Source organism: Molothrus aeneus, chromosome 3 (assembly GCF_037042795.1).
Source record: "Molothrus aeneus isolate 106 chromosome 3, BPBGC_Maene_1.0, whole genome shotgun sequence".
Lineage (NCBI taxonomy): Eukaryota > Metazoa > Chordata > Aves > Passeriformes > Icteridae > Molothrus > Molothrus aeneus.
The window spans coordinates 29,390,912-29,411,611 of record NC_089648.1 but is presented as its reverse complement, the minus strand read 5'-3'; the positions used below and the strand labels follow the sequence as shown (position 1 = coordinate 29,411,611).

At 46.1% G+C, this 20,700-nt stretch overlaps 1 protein-coding gene across 1 annotated transcript in view; it reads right to left on the bottom strand.

The window, feature by feature from the left end:
• The window catches only part of MDGA1 (MAM domain containing glycosylphosphatidylinositol anchor 1), a 139,583-nt gene that overhangs the window by 79,756 nt on the left and 39,127 nt on the right, over nt 1–20,700 (bottom strand). Inside the window, exons 2-5 of the mRNA XM_066546548.1 lie at nt 12,566–12,705; nt 9,642–9,816; nt 5,078–5,274; nt 2,146–2,278 (exon numbers count right to left, since the gene is read on the bottom strand). Coding sequence (XP_066402645.1) covers nt 2,146–2,278; nt 5,078–5,274; nt 9,642–9,816; nt 12,566–12,705 — 645 coding nt within the window. The remainder of the gene's footprint in view (nt 1–2,145; nt 2,279–5,077; nt 5,275–9,641; nt 9,817–12,565; nt 12,706–20,700) is intronic.

Genomic DNA, 20,700 nt, shown 5'->3' with positions numbered 1-20,700 from the left:
GACCCAACCTGCTGCTCTGGAGCCAGGCAACAGCAGCAGAACAGAGAGGGAGCAGGGACATATCTCCTTCCCACTAAGGTTCCAGGCAAAGAACCCATTCCCTGCTGCAAGGCCCAAGTTGCTGAGCAGAGCTTGGGAGAGGTCCATCTCCTTACCAGAGAGTATGATCTGCCCAAAGGACACTGAGGAGCCAGCTGAGGAACAGCAAATGAGCTGAGGAGATTCCCCTGGCCTGACCTGACTTGACCCACCCATTCACCTCATGGTCTGTAGTGCCTGGACTATAAATATTTAAGAGAGAGAAATTTCCAAGCATTTCAGCATCCTTTGGGCCCTTCTCAGTTATAAAGGCAAAGGCATCCTGAGTGAAGCTGCTCAGGATTCTGGGCACAGCCAGGTCTAGAGAAACTGTGAAAGCACAAGCGCAAGGGGAAGAGAAAAGACCTAGGCAAAATAGGAGAGAATTAAAGAATTTCATTTAAATATTTCCTCACCTATGCACAATACTACCTACAGGGCAAGTAACCCGTATAATATTTCATGTTAAATATAGCCATGCTATTTAACATAAACCCTGATCACACCGCAATGCCAGCTTCATTTTCATTGCCAACTTTTAATACAATTTGCTAAGAACACATTTTCCATGGCCCCTTTGAGCTTGTAGTGCCAGGCTCCACTGTACTATGTATAAATATGCATTTATAATTAAAAAACAGGTGGAAAAAAAATCCTAGATAGATGTGCTTAAGAAGGTGGTGTAAATTGAGCCATATCGCTGACTTGTCATCAAGTACAACCTGAAAAGACATTTTCCCCATTCACTTAGGATAGGGGCTGGATTGAAATGAGGAGTAGTTTCCCTGTGCTTGGGCTGGCAGGGGGAGCGGACATAAAGAGAAATTTGATTCTCTAACTCTTCAAAGGTAAAGGTACACAGGGAAGAAGAGCTGTATAAGATCCCTTTCTTCATCATGAACAGAAGATAAGTTTTTTAAGGGAATATTTCAACATTTGCTACACTCTCATCCTGTGAGAAATTCAGATAATAGGGTGAGTTGTTCGAGACATGTTTAGAAATCTTACTACAAAGAGAATACTTTTTTTCTGACATTAGCTATAATTCGCTTCCTTAAGCTCATTATTTTTCTTCTTCCTACATAAAATGAGGAAACTATTGTTCAGCACCTTGGAACTCAACTCAGATCAATAAACATAATTTAAACAATATCCACAGTATCCTGTCAACAGTTAACAACATCAAAAAAAGTTCTGTTTCCACTGCACAAAGATGTCACAAGGGATGCAAACTGCTTTGTGTTACATTAGAGAGGTGAATAATTCAAACAGTTACAATGCCTTTCTCTCTGATCATGGAATACTCCAGGGCTGGAAGCAATTTCCTGACATTTACTTATTATTTGCAAATATTCAACACACATGAGGGCTTTATGGGTGGGGATTTTTATTGTGTATGTGGTTTTGGTTTGGGTTTTCTTAATGGACAGGTTGCAATCAAGTCCTTGCCAGTATTTGCTACAGGACACTCAGTTATCATTCACTTATTGCACGTCAAGCAAGAGGCACCAAAGTGAATCAGCTCACAACTGGAGGCGCCCTCAAGCACTGCCAGTACAAATATGAGTGTAAAATGTATTTATTGGAAAGGCACTGGAGAGGTATGCTTTCCACAAACACTGGCACCAGCGGAGCTCGTTACCTGGGAGGTGCCTAGAGCACAGCCTGGCAAACCAGGCTGGAGTCACACATGGATGAATTATTTGTAAGAACTCCTGCAGCACTGCCCCACTCAAGATTGTATCAAATCTATTTTTAAAGTCACTTAGAATTATAAATAAATAAAACAGTGTATGAATTAGAGGCTACATAGTGCCTCAACACCTACACGTAGTCTGTTTTAATGATCTCATGGCAGGCCTGGCCACATGCAGTGCTACAAGAAACTAGAGCAGCCCTGGCCATAAGACTTCCATGTGAAGGATCTGTAATCCCAGCAGCCATGTCAATGAGGTCGGGTTGCTGCAGGCCCTGGACAGAGTGCTGTGTTATCCTCCTGGAGGAGTAATGGCTGTTGAGCAAGTGAAGGGTCAGAGGGCTGCAGGGACCCTTCCTGTCCCCTCTTACCTGTGGTGTTTGTGAGCTGGAAGGTGATGGATTTGTCAGGAATACTGCAGACATTGCGGACAGACACCTGGCACGTGTAGCTGGCATAATCCTGAGGTCGAAGGTTCTTCAGCTTCAGGACTTTGGTTTCACCCTGGGATTTGGGAAAAATAGGGGCAAGAAAAGACACAGGTGTCCAAAGCACAGATCATCATTCCAAGCCCACATCCTGTCCCAAAGTTTACAGATTACCAGCAGCTCCCATGAAAACCTCAGGGAACTGTGCAGATTTCAAGCTCCCCACAGCTCTATTTAAAGGAGACACAAAATGTTTGCAGTGGTCATTTCACCTCCAGGGTTTCACAAAACACCCAGCAAGTGACTGACATGACCTGAGAGCACTGCCAAACAGTCTGGGCATAATTTCTCATTAACTACTGCCAGAAACATCTTGTAGAACATGACAAACCTTAACCACCCCAGAACAGACCCTGAGATCGAACTCCGATACGTCAGTAGGAACCCAAAGGAAGTCACTGGGGACTCAACATTGCCATACCAAAGTAAATCAGAGCAGATTGATGCACTAATACTGGCCTAAATATGATAAGTTCAACAGTTATGCTCTAGAAATCTGCAGTACAGGAGGAAAAAAAAAATCAGATAAATACTCAAAGAACTTCCAAAACTTTCTGATGCCTCTTCTCCAGATTCTAATCTCATTTATGCTGATGTAAATCCAGAGTGACTGCAGAGAGTTTGATAGCCTTTTCTCATTCTAAGGTAACAAATAAAATCACTGCCTGCACTCCATTAGTTACTGGCTTGTTATAGAAACAGAATCAAGTTGTTACATTAACGACAGACGTGTTCTGTAGGCTTTTATTTATGGAATGCAGAAAGCTCTGAGAATCATCCTATGGTCTGCACACCCTGCAACTCGTATGTCTTCTGCTGACAGCTTCTTGCTGTCGTTATCCTTGAGTTTGTCTAAATCTCTTTTGGAGAAACCATTCCATAACCGCCTGCAAGTGTGAGGAGTTGTCAGCATGACAAATCCTCCGGAGGACAACCTCAAGGGACTGGACGATGAGCTCAGGAATGCTAATACGCTGAGAACAAGGATGTGGAGTGAGTAAATTAGAATGAAAAAACTTAGGGCACCAGTCACCCAAGAGAGTCCTGTCCCCTGAGAATTGTTGCTATATCATGCAAATGATGGCATTTACAATATGCATGTCATCTACATACTTACAGGGTCATATGTATCTCCTGTTTATTATTAGTGAATTTAGGTACATGGGTATAAGCCCTCAGTCTAAGTAAGTTTTAAAAAGCTTAAACAGTGAAATCTTCACCTCATTTTTAATGTAAAAACCTATTCAAACATGACACTGATAGAGGTTCATCTTTAAGACAACACTGCAAACTCCAGTGAAGGGTACTTTGTTAAACATTCCAGCCAGATTTTCCCCTTCCAACAGTGCTGCAGAGGCGTGTTTTTGTTAACTTCATCTCTTACCAACCCAAAATTACAGGCTTATGCTGGTGTTTAAGGAGAGGACCACAAGGGCATGCCTGTCTGAGCACAGCAGTCCCAACACCCTCTGTCAGAGCTGGGAATGACCCATCATGTCAGGAGCATTGCCTGACAGGAGCTGCAGCACACTGGGCCATTTAAACATTAATGCTGCAACATAGTGAATTTTTACCAGATGCCTTATTTAGCTAGAGAAAATATCCCAAGTCCTAAGACATCTCTCGTTAGGCAACATCTCCTGTTAATTCACTAAGCCTAGTGAAAACTGGAAGAGCCCATGGTGACTTCCTCCAAGGCCAGGGATGTCCTAGTTGTGAGCCACACAGCACACAGACAAAGCTGTCTTGAGGGCCAAACAGCAGCTCTGACCTACAGTGTTTCTGCAAATCTGCCACTAACCTGCAGCTCTCTCCTTCCTCCTCATCCCCCTGAATATTTCCATTTGGATGCCCATTTCCACAACCTACAGAGATGGTGTGTTTCAATAAAATACGAACATGACTACATTAACTTAAAGGTTGCCTGGAGCATTGCTCAGAAATCAAACTCAGCCAGAATGTGCTCTGGGCCCAGCTTTGGGAATGCAGGAAGGTGCTAGGCATGAAACAGGAGCCCTGGAGAGCTGTCCTTTCAGCCTTCCCTTCCCACTCATCCCTGCCATGTGCTCCCTAGCAGCCTTGCTGGCAGTACTGCGGCTGATTAGTGTCTAAAGTACATTCAGCTCCTGAGCTCAGCTCAGGGTAACATGCTCAGAGTGCCCTGGCAAAAGAAAAGTTCCCTTTCATCTCCCATTGCATTGGCTGACTAATTACTGTGAAGAAAGTGGTGTTTACAGGGGAAACCTGGATGTTCAGGGTAAGTCCAACAAAGGCAGGCAGGAGAAGGAGAAAAGACATGGACACCTTGTCCCAGGACAAGTCAGGAAGTGCCCAGGCATTGAGCTCTCCATTACTTCTGGCCATTAGAAAAACTCATGGATCCCACAGCAATGCCTGCCATTTGCTCACACTGCTAAAAAGGAAGCTCTTCCCTGATATATGGAGCCTGGGCACTCAATTAAAAAAAAAAAAAATTAGTGATGGGAGATAGATGAAATCCAATCTTGGGATTTTTTGGATTTTAGTCTCAGTCATCCAACAGCTGCATAACCTCAGTAGGAGAGCTGTGTCACTGCTCTCAGGGACAGTGATAAAAAGGGAAAGGTCCTCATAGGCCACACTCCCTCCTACTGCTCTGCTCCTCTTGTACCCTGGGAATTTGCATGCAGAAGAAAGGTCTACCTGCCCTTCTAGAGGCTGCCTGCACCTTCTTCCCAGCATCACAATCCATGTAGGGAAGGAAACACCTCCCACCACAGTGCCCTGCATCAGCAAGACACTCAACACAAGTTGGCAGAGGTTTGCTTATTTTCACCTGTGTGTAAAGGGGCTCATAGATGTCCACACCATTGTCCTGACTGTGAGAAAGTGTCTCAGCTCCCCGTTTCCAGATGAAGCGAGCTGGGGGGTTGGAGTTGACCGTGCAGCGGAGGAAGACAGTCTTCTCCTGGTAGAAGCTGCCCCGTACATCACTGATGGTCTGGTGAACGGTGAGAACAGGCTCATCCAGATCTGCAAGGGAGGTAAGGAGGGTCGCAGCCGCTGTTAGCAAAGCCTGGTCTGCGTGCACAGCCTGCAGAGCAGATGGTGCTCCAGGTACCACTGAGGACAGGGGAAGGTCCCACACATCTGGCTGATGACAACTGCTGATTTAAGAGCAGTTTTACTACCTGAGGCCAGGTAGTACAACCAATATATAAAGGGAACACACAGGAGAAGCCAGTATTCTTGCGCTCACCACACAAACCTTCAGGGAATAGAAAGCAGTCTCTGGTTTGCAGAGCCCCATGCAGTCCTCAAAAAAACCCACCTGCCCACCACATGTGTCTCAGAGCAGTGGGCTGCCTCATATTCCTCAATGGTACCCCCCTACAGAAAATCACTACTTTCTACTTCAGTGAGAGGATGCCAGGAGACTCTGTTCCATCACAATTTCTCCATCTTCTAGCTCCCAAATCTCTCCTGAAATCATGAGGCTAAGCCCAGGGCTGTGATATGTCCATACAAATGACATGAAAAACCTTCAAGACAAGGAATGAAAGTAAAAAATCAGGACAAAATCAAGGAGCTGAGTTGGAAAGTCATCTAGACAGAGCAAATCTTGTGAGGAATCACAGTAACATGTGATGCAAAACACTGTAATAGGTAGGCATAATTTCTCTCTCTTCTTATTAAATATCGTCTGTGTATTTTCTTCAAAGTCTGTATCAACTGTCCTTTGGCAACTTCTAGTCACTGCAACACTATTATCTCTCCCTAAACTGATCAGATTCTTTTGCTCTCTTTCTTTACAGAAGATGTTCCTTTTAACTCCCTTATTGTACCTGCACCAGACACACAGCCACCATGACTGAATCAATGGTTATCAGTGGCTATATTTTCAAGGACAGAAGCAATAGCGCTGCAGGAAGAGGATTTTCTCTATCCACACAGAGCATACTGCCCCACTACAGTTGCCCACCTGCTAAAAAGGGATGATTTTCTCAGAAGTTGCAGCAGATATCAATGTTTGAACATCAAGGTAGCATGGGGGACACTTCAGAGGCAGTGGATCTTTCTCCTCACAAAACCACTTTGAGACTAAGGTTAAATGTAAATATCCCTTTTGGCAAGAAATGGCCTTCTAAAATGGGAATCAGTCCCTGTGTCTTTAACTATGTCTATAAGGCACCTTTTGAGCTCAAGTTGAAGCAATTCTATATTTTCAGGAGCATTATAATGCCATCTTCGGCTGCAAGGAAACTGAGGCTCTTGTACCCAGTATCCTCTTGTCCTGCCATCATGATCCTCTGAACATGCTTCACAGGCTCATCACCTCCTGCCCTCCCATGCCACCTAATTTTCACAATATTTTATTTTACAGATTTTTAAGTTTGGAGATCTGACTTCCAGAAAGGAAGAGAGAAGCAGGGATGAGTTTCTGCTAACATGTCATCCAAGCAATGTATGCTCTCTGCTGAATCACAAGTGTCAACTTGGGGGTTTGCATCTTTTAATGAGCAGTATGCTCGGCAGACAGCAATTGTTATGCGACCTGAAATTTGTCTGCTTGACCATAGTACAGAGATATGAGTAGAGGCATTAATGGAATAATGACAAGACGAAAAATATATCCCAGAAAAAAAGCTCCACCAACCAAAAAACACCCACAGCTGAAGAAAAACATATGCAGATGGAAAAGAAAGCCTCCTCTCCATACAGTGCTGTCTTCATGTCTTCATGTGGCCACAGGATGACTGAACATCAAATTCTTTTGGACCAGGACCCTGAGCACAACTTCTCCTCTTTTCCTCCTTCCTTGTCTTTAACCTTACTTTCTTTGTTCAAACTTCACATCAGGGACTCTGTAGCTGCCATCCTTCTGAGACTGTTTCTCAACAGGTAAAACACTTGCCTTACTAACTGAAGAAGCAGCACACCATTCCAGTCTCCTGGCTCCCAGCTACTCCCCACAAAGAAAACAACACCTTCTTTTTGGTTGCTAAAAGTTTCCTCCTTTGAATTCTTCAGTCCTCTTTTGTAGAAGTCAGCTCTAGGTCTAGCTCTCCTGAGAAAAGCTAAAATAAGACCTACGACAATGTGTATGTCCTTGATGTACAAGTAATGCCACTGATGTCAGTGATCTGCTCCAATGATAAATTTGGCCCAAGGCTGTTCATGGAGATGATCACATGGGATGTTTCATGCACAATAAAAGCTTGTAAACATTCATTCTTTTCTTTTCCTTACCTTCTCTCTCTCCCACATGGAAATACTCAGAAGAGCATCTGCCTCTCTGCCAGTATCCAACCAACACTTTTAAGCCTCACTGATTCCCACTTGGGGCAGAGGAATATTATGCTACATGGGTTAGTGTTCCCAGTTTAATATCCTCTTGGCACCAACGGTGCTCTCTGCGCAACCTCACTGCCAAACACTAAAAGTATGACTGAGGACTAGCAGCAGCTGTCAAGGACACCAAGGTACACATGAGAGTGATTACTTACCTCTAACTACAAAATGGGATGCAGAAGAAGGGGTTTGTTTTCAAATTCTGGTTCATTCAACTGAGGGTTGCCTGGGTGAGCGTTCAACAAAAACCGTAGCTTTTCCCATGTGTTCCCTTGTACCTACTGCAAATACTAGCAGAAAATAGTCTCTCCTCCCCAAAAACCAAGTGAGCAGAACAGAGGTGCAGTACCAAGTCCATCTGCAGAGTAGATGTTAGTATGAGAAAGCCCTTGGCCACCCCAGCAGCCCCACAGTTCTACAGGTCAGAGCTGCATGAGGGACCACAGGATGCTACATCACTCTAGCTCCAGCCTGCACCACCGGAGCACCCTCAGGGCCTGAAGAGATTCATGGCACAGTCCTGTTCCTAGAGATGCAGGCCCTGGCAAGGTGTCACACTAAGCCTTGAGAAAACCAAGTATCCTTTGCAATGGATAGTTATCATACGCCTCCACTACGTGGAGGAGAAGAAACCGGCAGAGAAGCCAAACTGATCTAGGGTGGGTGCCAGAACTTCTCTAAACAGAGTGATGCAATGCCAATGAAAAAACACTAATCCTATCCCCAGTAGCTGCTGTTGAAGCAATCCATTTCCACAGCCTAGACAGGATAGTGCCCATACTACACTACTCCAGTAAAGGGTAGGGCAAGGAAGGAACAGATGGGAGCTACTCCCAGCCATACAGTGTGACAGTGGATCAGGAACCTGTCAAAAGCCAAGGACGCCCAAGTCTGTGGCACATTTTGTGAGAGTCACATCACAGCTGGGCTGGACAGCAGGACTAAAAGGAAGCAGTCAGGCATCAGTTGTCAGCAAAAAGGTCTGCCCAGACTCCAGGCATGTACTGGGGTTTTGAAGCTTGGAGGTTGTTCCACTGACAGACAACCACAGTGCCCTCAGCTCAGAAGGAAGGAGAACATCTAGAAGGAAGAATGTAGAACAGCTCATGACAGGTTCAGGGACAGATTCAGCTGCTTTATCATACTTTACAACTTTTTAGCATCAACCTCTTTCCTTCTCAAATAATATGAGTGAGGAGAGGGATTTGGTGTTAGTTGGGCTGGAGAAAATTGGAATAGTGGATAGTCAAGGACAATGTAATGGTAACCTTCTCCAAGAGAGCAAAACAAGTTGCCTAGACATTAAATCTTGGATTTCTCACATTTGGGCCTTATGGAGTAAGTTTAGTTTCCCTCCCTTTTGATCACAGCTACCCAAGAATAAACACTAAGTTCAGGAAACAAACATTAAGAGAAACCCTCAAAACTTGAAGCCCAAGGTGGAAAACCACTAGCAGCATCTCCAGGACTCAAGAAGGATGGGTACCAGCCAGAGAAATGTTGAATCACCTTCACATTATGGCACTATGACCAACCAGGGCAATGTTGAGTCACCTTCACATTCACTCTATCACAGCTCAGCCTCTCAGCTGCATTCCAGAGTTTTCAGCTCTGTTTCCACCACGCTGCAGAAAAAACAATGTTGGGCACAGGACACTGATTTTAGGAATGCTCCCAACATCTGGGGCACTACCAACTTCATGAAACATTGCCTGCTTCAAGCTCTGTCAGCTTCAAAAGGAAGACAATGAAAGCAGACACCACACCCAATGCTACATCCCGGACACGTGCTAGGGAACCCTGTCAGCGACAGACATCACAACACCCAGGTAAGAATGAATCCCAAGGACAGCAGAGCTGTACTCTGGAGGGATGGATCTAATCTCCCATGCAGAAAAGACACTGGGGAGAGCACGGATGGCAGTCCCTCTGCTCCTGAATCAGGTGCACGTGGTCCTAGGGCAATGCAGCTCCCTGCTGGCCCTGCAGCGAGGCAGAGACACACAGTAGAACTGTGGGAAGGTCTGGGTTGCCACTAAACGACTTACACTGCACATCTACTCGAATGGACTTGATGGCAGGGACCCCAACCCCATTTTCTGCTTTACAGTAATAGCGGCCCCCCTGCAGCCTTTGGATCTTCTCAATCCGAAGGGTCTCGTTAAGCACTGACGTCTCTTGGAATTTGTCCGACGCGCTGCCAGCAGTTTTGGTCCATCTCACCTGCGTGGGAAGAACAAGAGAAATGAAATCAGGGACACAAAACAGAGATCCCAAGATTCAGCAGAGCTCCCTTTGTTGCTCTTCCCTCTCTTCCCTAGCTACTTCCATAAAGAGGCCCTACAGCACCGCCAGACTTGCCAAAGCTCACTACTGATCTCAGTATGTCTTAGTAGCCCAGCCGCTGATTCTGGTCCACTGCCAATCCCCATGTCCAAGTATCCAGAGGAACCCCTCAATTCACCCAGACACGCACTGCATGTTTGCCACTCCTGCCCTGATCCTGCAAACCCAGCAGCTTGCTCAGTTTTATGCCACCATTTGCACAGCACAGGACTTTCAGCGTTCAGCCTTGAGACCCCATGTGGCTGGTAGGCCACGACACTACAGCAGACATCAGCTCACAGCTACAGAGCTTTCACTACAGTCCACACTCATATTTTTCTGGACAGCAAGGCTATTTCTACTTTTTGCTTTTCCATGAGTGAGAAAAGGCAGTTGCTGTCTGACTCCCCTTTCCCACTGGGAAACCCTGTGTATTTTATTTTTGTAAGTCATCCTTTTGCAGCACACAAGATTTTCCTCTGTTTTTAACGATACAGAAAAAAAAAAAAAAGAAAAAATAAATCCCTTCAGATTTCAAGCCACCTTTTTATTTGTTTGTCCTTATGTTACATGTCTCAAGATCCTGGCTTGAAGGGGCAACAGAGGTGCATGATATTTCATGGTGAATGATGGCAAGAAGACAGCAATCCCAAAGACTGAAGGGTTTCTCTTTTGTCTGGAATGAGATACAGCCCTTGCAGTAGCAATACAAGCTTCTCCCTTGTTTTTGCACTCCACACAATGAAAGAGAGAGACAGCTTTTCTCAGCCCATTGGTTTTCTATATCTGCAACCTCCCTTCTAAAGGGTGCTGACTGCTGGCCTGCTACTCTGGGACAATTTAGACTCTGGAACTGAGATCCAGCAAGATCAGCCAGCAGAAAGAAGAGAGACTTTCATTCAGCATTGACCACAGACCACATACCTTCACCACTCTTCCAGACTTTGACTAAAGTTCATTGCCATCACCTGATTGGTGCTGATGCTCTAGAACAAACAGGACTGTCTACATCCCATCCCAGAGCACCAGGCTGAGCAGATTTTTGGAGCTATTGACCATGGATTTATTCAGCCTTTGTAGGCTTGTGAAATTGTCTGAGGGCTCCAAGACTCTTGGAGTTTCCTGCTTTGAAGGACACTTCAGCCAGCTCTTTAATCTTCTCAATCACCATCTCATTTTAGTATTTTGGCCACATTTTCATGCTTTAATGACTGGTTGATAGAAAGGGAAAGAGAAGATTAAATGGAGGTTAGGACAAGAGCTTAGCTAGGGAAGAAATCAATCCATTAGGAGGGAGGGCAGAAATAGGATGCATGCCACATTTTATATGTGCAGGTTCTAGTCTCCCTGGTCATGCCTGGTTCTAGGCTCTGGTGCTCCCTGTGCAGGTCTGGCAATGACAAGCCAGAGTGTTGCTCACTACCATGCTCTCTGCAACAGGCTGTGCTCCAGAAATCTCTCTAGATACTCAGGCTCAAATCCCTACAACCTGCCAGGACCTTTCCATGCATTCAACCACCTTAGGCAGGGACAGTGCTACCAAATTCTCCATTTCTAATGCACACAGGTATCATTTGTCCGTCACTGTCACAAGACTAGGCTGGTTGTTTCTGCTGACTTGGCTCGGGTAATTTTCTTTTTATTGTTTCCAGGATATTTTGATGGAAAAACCATTTCAAATCCTTGCCTTTGTCATCACCTCTTTGCCAAGTAGCTCCTCACAAGCAGGCCCACGGAGGCATTAACAGGCATGAGAAGATGCGTGGCTTCTTGCCACAAGTGTCTTTGGCAGGACTGCGGAACGGGGCCAAGGCACAAACCACATGTGGCTCCCCTGAGGGTATTCTGGCACATCCAGCCTCGCAGTGTGCACCAGCTGCCACTCCTAGCATGCTCTGTCCCAGAGCTGGCAGACCCATGCTCTAGGCCAGTACCTCTACAGATACCTCCACACCAACACTGAACTGCCCACCTTGAGTATCTGAAGGGTGCTGAGGTGGCTGCACGGGCCTGAGGCTGTGCAAACCTCTGGGCACCCCAAGTAAGGACTGCAACCATTAGCCAAGCTAGCTTTGTGCCTCCCCACGGGACTGTGTCTCTGACCACAGCACGGATGTGTCCAGTGCTGCAGGTCTGGCTCTGCCTCTGCTTGGTGGCCACAAAGCAATGATCAGAAGGTTCTGTGAGGGGCTCAGTGAGGTGCACTACCAACAACTTCCTGAAATCCCACAAGCAGCACCCCCTTGGCTGTACATCCAGAGAAGCTGAGAAATGGATGGACCATGAAGGACCAATTCCTAAGGTAAGCACATATGGGAAGCATCTTCCAGGATGTTCCTACTTCGTAGTAAGAGGGTTAAAGATTTGAGATTTCAGTTTGGACTTTAGGTTTTTGGAGGGACTTCACACACTGAAGACAAGTAGAAGGTCTTTGTAAGCTTCTGCAAAGCTTTGTGGACTGTTTCCCATGAAAGCAAGCTTAAATGCTTCATAGCTTAACATGCTAAGTACTTGCAAAATGGGCAATCCATACCCAAGTCCAATGTGCAGGAAAAGCTGGACACCCCACTGCCCACAGTTCTCCTCTCTGTGGAGACTACAAAGTACCATGGGGCAGCATGGGTGACAGGCAAGACTGAAGGTTTACCTGTGGCCGGGGGTGTCCTGTGACCAGGCACTGCAGGACCAGCGTGTCCCCCTCCCGAATTGTGTAAACGCGTTCACTGATGTTGTCTTCCTTCACCACGCATGCTTGCCCAGCATGGATGATTTGGGCCTGAGCAGGAGCTGTAGAAAGGAAAGAAGAGGTAAAGATGGAAATGAGCAGTAGCCCATTTCCTAATGCCCACTGCCCAGGGTGGCTTCCCCCACCTCATAAGCCACTGAGGGGAAGAGCCAGGAAGTTCTGGGAATGAATCATGGAGCTCTTAGGAGATATATTATTAAGCAATTTTCCCCATTTCCTGAGTGACTGATATCAACTACTATTTTAAAACCATTGGTTCTGTAGGGATGAGCAGCTCTAGACACTGAAAAGCAGAATATGGCACTTTTTTGGAGCGGACCCTCCTGCATAGGTTGAGGACTAAAAATTTCCTGCTGTTGTCTCTCCCAGAAAGGAGTATGTGCAAGCAGCTATAGCAGGGACCTGGTCAAATCACAACTGCTCCATGCCTGTCTAAAATAAGCCTGATTACTATGATTTACCTTGCAGGGGGCTGGGATAACTACTGAGCAGAGTAAGAAAGGGCCCTGAAGCTCTGTACAGCTATTAGCACATATCCCTAGAACAGGCATAGCAAACACTGCAGGAAAAACAAGTCTTTCCCATATTAAATAGCAGCCTGTCTCAGCCCTGAGCCAGAGGAAACAGCCTCTGCAAGACCAGAGGACCCCATAATCTGTAGAGATTTCTCCACCTACGGCTGCTAATGGAGACCAATTACTGCCAGTCCAGGCAGGAAAATGGGTGAAGACCAGTGCAGTGGAAAAGTACATAGAGAGAAAGTTCCCAAAACAAAATTATAAAACGCCCAACGACCCCAAACAGCACCTACATCCCACAACAGCCATGACGAGAAGCAGGAAGAGATGAACTCTAGTAGAACAGGATTTTATAAAGAAAAAAGCCTCAGCTCTGAAATTCTGAGCAAACAGCCTTTGGCTCCCTACACCAAAGTGTTTGTGTGATCAGAGAAGTGGCTGAGCTGCATTGAAGGTGACTGCACAGCCCAGCTGCACACCTGCACTTGTTTGAGGGGGAAAGTCCAGTTGCACTTCAAGGTACAGAGAAACCCACAAACATGTCTAAGAGCTGATGTCTCACTGACAGTCCCCTGGGATACTTACCCAGCTTGCAAGAATGCTTTCAGGTGACTCTGGAGTCACAGCTCTAGCTCCCATTAGTGGAATACAACAAAAATGAACAAACCAAGAGGAGATGATCAAAGGGTTTAAAGCAATGAGCCTTAGAGAGCCTTCCCAAGCTAGAATAAATTTTGCACAACCTGTTAAAGCCAAACCAAGCACCCACTTTTTCCTGAAGGTTAGTTGAGCTTCAAAGACTGCCTTTTTAAAAATTATTTTCACTCCCTTGGCAAGACCAAAATGCTCTAGACCAAAACACCTGGGCAAGAGAAGTGCTCAGGTATTTGCTGGTTTAATCCACCAGCAGTACAGACAGCAGGACAGGCTGGGCTCAGGCAGTGGAGAAGATCTGCCTTTGAGATCAGCCTTTATAAACTGGTGTCACCACAATGCAATGACCAAGCTGCAGGGACACAAGAGTAGACACAGGGCAAGTGGGAAACTGCCCTTGCTGCTGGGGCTTTACAGCCTGCCATGGCCATCCAATATCCAGGCAGCAGCACTGCACATACAGCAAGCTAATCTCTCATTTTCCATCTTTCCAGCATGGTGGCACTTTTAAAAAATTATTATTACTCTCCAAATTGTTGACAAACAGAAGCAACATGTCCATTTGAAGAATACAATGGCACAAACATGGCCAAATCCCTCAGCCTCTACTGTCCTCCCCTTCTGCAGGCCTCCCAAGATGCCTGCCATCACTCAGGCATCATGGAATGCCAAAACTGACTGTTAAAACTTCACTGATACAACTGAGCAGATGAGTGACCTTCCCCTGCCTGGATGGCAGAGTCCTGTTGAACCCAGGAGAAAGCACAAACCTGTATATGTGCTTACACACAAACATGTGTGGACATACATGCAGACAAGTAAATACATTAATTAAAATAGTGATTTATCAGGAAAATACATCATGAATGCTTCTCAAGCCAACAGTCACGGGGACGAATTCAGAAGCCTACATAACCTTTGCTAATACACCTTAATCCAAATGACAGCCTCTTGTGCTGTTTGAGCCCTCAGATCAGTTTTCTGCAGATCTGCCATAACACCTTTAGCCCCACTGTACAGCAGAGCACTCCTTACAGGGCTGAGACACAGGCTGTGATGCTGATTGATCTCTGCTGATTAAAAGAGAGACTGTCCCTTCCAATCCTATGCCAGATTCCCCTAACCCCCAAACTGTGCTGCCTGTGTTTCAGCAGGGTCCTGGCACTCTGAAGCAGCAAAGCTCTGGTAAGCCCTCTTGACAGCCTCTGGGCTGCATTTGCCAGCTGGTGGCTCTATTCTCCCTTTGCAAACATGACCTTGCTGTAAAAACTGATTTCCAGACACCCCATGCACAATCGGAATGTTTATCTGCAGCTCTAGCTCCCAGTTGCTCTTAAGTTGCTTTGCTGTACCCCATATGGTATACAAAGTAAGCATTGCAACTTTCACTCTTCCCTTTGTCTATTCCACTTCCATTATTTCATCCGTGTTGTGTAACCCTTTTCCACCACTTGTCCAGAGGCTCTTCCACATGGGGAACTTCCACAACAAAATGATTAGGTAGAGTGGAACAGGATTAGAAGGCTTTTGTGCAACTATTCTGTGCCAATATGCCTTGGTGTGATTTGCTGGCGTATCCCTGAGTTTGAGAGGAACATTATTTAAACTAATCTTTGTAAGGCACTAGACTACAACAAAACAACAGCCCTGGGGATAAGCCATGGGTCATAATTTGGTCCTCTTCTCCCAAATTCTCCCTGGATACACTGAGCTGTAATGAAGCTGACAAACAAGGCTATACACATCTGGCTTTGTTTGCAGGTGTCTGAACTTCCTTGTGTCACCATCCCTAATACCTTTCAGCTAAATCATTGGAAAGGGACATCACGTCAAGGAAACCTCCACTGTTTCAGCTGTAACATTTCTCTGGCACTAACAGCACCAGGTCCTCAGCAGAACAACCACCATTTTGTCATATCTTAAACCCCATGTGAACCCAGATCTCTCAAAAGGGAACTCAGAAAGCTTGGGGTTGCCTTGGAAAGAAAAGCACTCAGGTAGATGGCACAGGAGCCTGAGACACTGGTTTGGTCATAACTTGACATTAGTAGGTGGGGACTGAGCAATGAACAAACCGAGCTCTTTGGGGACTGCATTAAGATGGAACTCAGGAGGGTCTCTGTTCCAAGCTCAGCCTGCCACAGCACACAAAGCCTGGGAAAGTCACCTCATGCTGTATTACAGATGGGCAGAGAGACTGCAAGGATTAATTGCACTTTTAATGTGCTTGCATAGAAAGAATACAATATTGTTTGACATCATCCCACGTCTCCTGGGGGATTCCAGCATGAAGACAGCTTGCACACTGCCAGCACAACAGGATGGCAGGACCATGCCTGTCAGAGGAACAGCTCCACAGAAGGCCCTTAGGAAGTCAAAGAAAGGCTGGAGATGAAGGAGTAACCACAGCCATTCTCAATGGAGAGCCTTCAGCCATTGAACAGAGACAACCTCCCCTGTTGAGTCCTTCTGGGGCAGAATCCCTGGCCTCAGGCCAGCCAACCACAAAGCAGAGGTCCAAGGAAGACCTCTGACAGACTCTATGGGGGAAGAAGGGACAGATTATTCCCAGAAATTTTGTGGGACAGAGATATCATCACTTTTATTCAACCTTCAGGTAAGAGATCAACTTAGAGAAGGTTCTCAATACAAAGTCCTCCAGAGAAACTAGGCCAGCCACATATTGAGTGTCAGATGTTTTAGAAGGGGAAAAAAATCAGGCTGTGAACATGCAGCATTAGGCTCTTGCTCAGAAAATGGCTGGACTGTAATGCATTTGGCCTCTGCATCTAGATTTCCTACTATGCTTTCACTTGATATATTTACACATTAAAACAAAAGGAAATTGAAGTGGATAAAATAACTTTATTCCCAGTGCAGTGTACTGTACAATGTTATTATTACCATAACCTCGAAATTTTATGAGACTCTTGGTGCTTAGAGGTTGCTAATACCATGAAAATGTAGAAAATGAGAGAGAAATGGTCTTTTGGAGAGGACTGAGTCATCTGTATTTGGTTTACAGGTCTATCCATCCATCTTATTGAACCTCAGATCTCATCGGGAAAATGACAACGATGAGAGCTCCTTCACAGAGAGGATGGTGAGTGACAGATACTGCACTGACACTCCCTCAGTCACTGTCAGCACCCACAGGGGCAGCTGCTCCCCATTCTGCAGCACAGCACCTACTGCACTTCTCTGCTGCCTTCCCAGCACTCCAAAAGCAGCCACCATGCTTGACTCTGTCCCACCACTACCCCTGCCATCTGCACGTCCTGCTGACTGCCTCAAGGATGGAGAGCACTTATCTCCAAAGCTGCTGGGCCAATACCTGCAGCTGGATGCACAGGGGCACTGAATCCATTCATCCTTCTCCAGGCTGGGGAGAGAGGGAAGCTGCACCTAGAGCTTTCCTCTTCCTCAGCCTGAATCTACCAGCCTGCTTTGCAAGGCAAGAAATGGTCTTCCATGCACCTGGTGCAGATACCATTCAGCCTCTTCTGCACATAGCCTAGGCAAAGAAGCCAGGGTCCTTTCCCTTCCTGTTCACAAGCTCCCCGGCCTCACACTGCTTAGTTACACTCAAATGAGGAGGGCATCAGCTGCTAATCTGCAGCTTAAACCTCTCAAGAGCCTGTCTGTCTCCTTTCCTCACCTTTTCCATCCTAAGCAAGTGGCATATAACAGATGCATCTTGAAAGGAGTTCCCAGAAATGGGGAAACTCACGCTGTTTATAGACCACGGTGGGGTTGAATAAGCATTTCACTAAGGAAATCCACATGTGGAATTTCTTGCTGAAGAGCCACTGACAGTGACTGCCTCTCCAGGAACTGCCCTGCAGCACTGTTAGCTACAGACCATGGCACAGCACCCCAGGGGCAGCTCAGGCCTGGAAGTTGCTGCTGGAGGTAATGTTTTATCCCTTCTGCTCAGCAATGCCCGCATCTGCCTGGATAGCAGGGGCACACAGGCATGGACAGCTATGAGGAAGGGGTTGTGGCCCCTCAGCAGAGCACAAGGGAAAGCCAACACATGCCTAAAGGGAAGAGATGAGCTGGCAACACTTGGCAGCAGCAAGGAAGGTCTCATACGAAGCGAAGGGTCTGCAGGGGCAGCATCCTGATGGCCAGACCAAACACCCTGCTCCAGGAAGGGATGGAAACTGCCTTGATGTGTGCTCCAGCACTGCTCTGCTGGTCTCATTGATTGCTCCACTAGGGATGAAGACCACAGGCTTTGCTGAAACTTTAGACAAAACAAATTAACCAGGCCAGATCCAGCCCACAATGCAGGGCATGATATTGATGGGCCATTTGAAAAGGAGAATTCACTCCAGCTTGAGGACAATTATGGAAATAATAATACACAATCAGTGTCCATTAACACTGTCAGCAGGACTGTGGATCAATATTGTATTAATGGCTGAAGAAAAACCAGCCATAGCCATCAGTCAGCAGTTAGGACCAGCACAAGAGCAGAGGGAGGGAGGCAGCAGTGGGTGGGTGTAATCGAGCTCAGGCGTTGGATGTCTTTGTGCAGCCTGCCCAGGGGAGCCCACTTTCCAAACCAAGGGCCACCACCATCTTCCAAACACATTCCCTGGCACTTGCTCCTTTTCCTCACCCCAGCTCCTCACAGCCTCTTTGCCCAGTGAAATGCAAAGGGAGCCCAGTCCCTGCAGGGAACTTTCCCCATGGGAGGTGCTTTGTACAGTTCAGTCTGCTTAAACCCCAACCTTTAACACAAGACCAGGCTGGTCCCGAGCACAGAGAGAGGCAATGCAGAAGGCCCAGGGACAGGAAAGGATCAAAGCACATCCAGAGTCCTGGGTCTCCTCACATTCCTTGGACTTCTGTCTCGTCCAAGCTCTTCCTGTTGACTCTTCCAATGTCATGTGCTGCCTGGGCAGCTCTGTGCTACCACAGGACTGTTCTAAACCAAAAGACACCAGGAAGCCCTCCCTGCCTACTGACACTAAGGGGTACAACCCCAAACAAGGCAGATCTCCACTGAAGCTCCTTGCCTCTCACACCCCAGTGCTTTCACCACAGCCCAAACCACATATGCTCAAAAAAAGAAAAAAAATCTGCTTACTGTACACCCAGCCTAAACTTGCCACAGGAAACACATCATATTTCAGTAGCAAAATGTGACTGACTCCTTTGGTGTTTGTACACTGATCGTGATTTAAAAAAAACCCATAAATTCACCCACAAAAAACACACATCCACTCACAAGATATGCAAAGAACCATGTCTAACCCCACACAACACTTCACAGCTACTCTTGAGCAAGAAGAAAAAAATAAAATTTTCAATGAGAAGTGCACAGAGAAATGACAGAGTGTGGAAAGTAATCACAGAGCACAAAACATGGCTACTTGAAATAGCATGGGATTTTTTTAACTTGGAAGAGACCAAGACTATGTCTTTATATCTCTGTCTGATTGCGTCTCCAGAAACCAAGTTTCTTTTTGTAAAACTCAACCAGATCATTTCTACAGCCTTAAAATAACTTTTTGCTTAATCAATGTCACTTCCTTGAAGCATCTCTATAATTTTGTTTATTTTAGAAAAATGACAGCAAGAAAATCATGTGAGATGTCATGAATAGAAGGTACACCCCCCAGCAACTGCAACACCTGCTCCTGAGACCATTGTTCAACTTTAAACAGGATTATGTGCTTTACTAAAGTATCAGTTACCAGATCATCACTGATCACCTCAATCCCCAACTCCACTGCCTGCAGCAGCTCACTAGCTTTCCTAGATGTTCCCAAAACATTCTTATTTTCCTTATATTCTAAAATATGGGTCCACCTAAATGCAAGAGTGCTAAGTAGAAGAGTAAAATTGATCAGCAGCTTTTTTTTATAAGAATCAAGTGACAGAGGTTACACACACAGAGTATTATAGTGGCATAAACTGTACATTGCTGCCTAACTCTTGTGCCTGAGTGGAATTTCTGTAGACAATTCAATGCCAGCAATATGAAGTAGCTTGTCTTCAAATCTTTAGGGGCTCCGGATACAGTGGCAGTCAGAGCCTGCACCTCAGCAACACTGTCCTGGAAGATTCCAGCTTTGGTTGGGAAATTAAAAAAGCATTCCCATCTCATAATGGCCCTAAAAGAGAGTTTATCATCTCTCCCAACCCACTTCCTGCTGTGCCAGCTACAGAGCCTGACATGTATCTCTAAATCCTGGTGCAAAACCCAATGAGCCACAGAGCCACACTGGGTGAGGTGAGGCTGCCAAGCTGATTGCTCAAAATGTTGCACATGTTCTTTTCTGGTTGCCACTTAAATCTCCTGAGCATTCATTTTAGGGGAAAATACAAATCAGGCAAGCAGCCTGGGGGAGAAATCCTCTAATCTAGAAGATGTAGACCACTAACAGAATTACTTGATTGTCAGCTGGTAAAATACCCAAAAATGAAACAGTCCAGTCAGAGCAAAAAGGGCTACAAAGAGAGGAACTCAACTGGGCATGGGTAGCACAGACCCTTGTTTATCTGACCCCTGTGCTGCAGGAATAGGTGAGTACTGCAGGACAGGTGAGCACCAGGCTCCTTGGTAGGTTTGATCATTTGTCTCCTTTATGTGAGCTCACACCAGGTCCGCAGTCCCCTGAACCAATCTCCAGCTGCCCCATCTACCCACCACCCTCAATGGGCAATGAACAGCTTCAGGCATCCAGAAGGAATGCAGACCCTCTGGCCTTTGGTTTTAGCTTTCACTGCACCCATCCCCAGGGGCCTCCAAGTAGCCAGCTCACCAGAGAGCCAAGGCTAACTCAGATGGAGATGCAACTCACACTTCTGCTCCCCCTTTTCTGCCTCTCTGTCACAGCATGCAGAGGC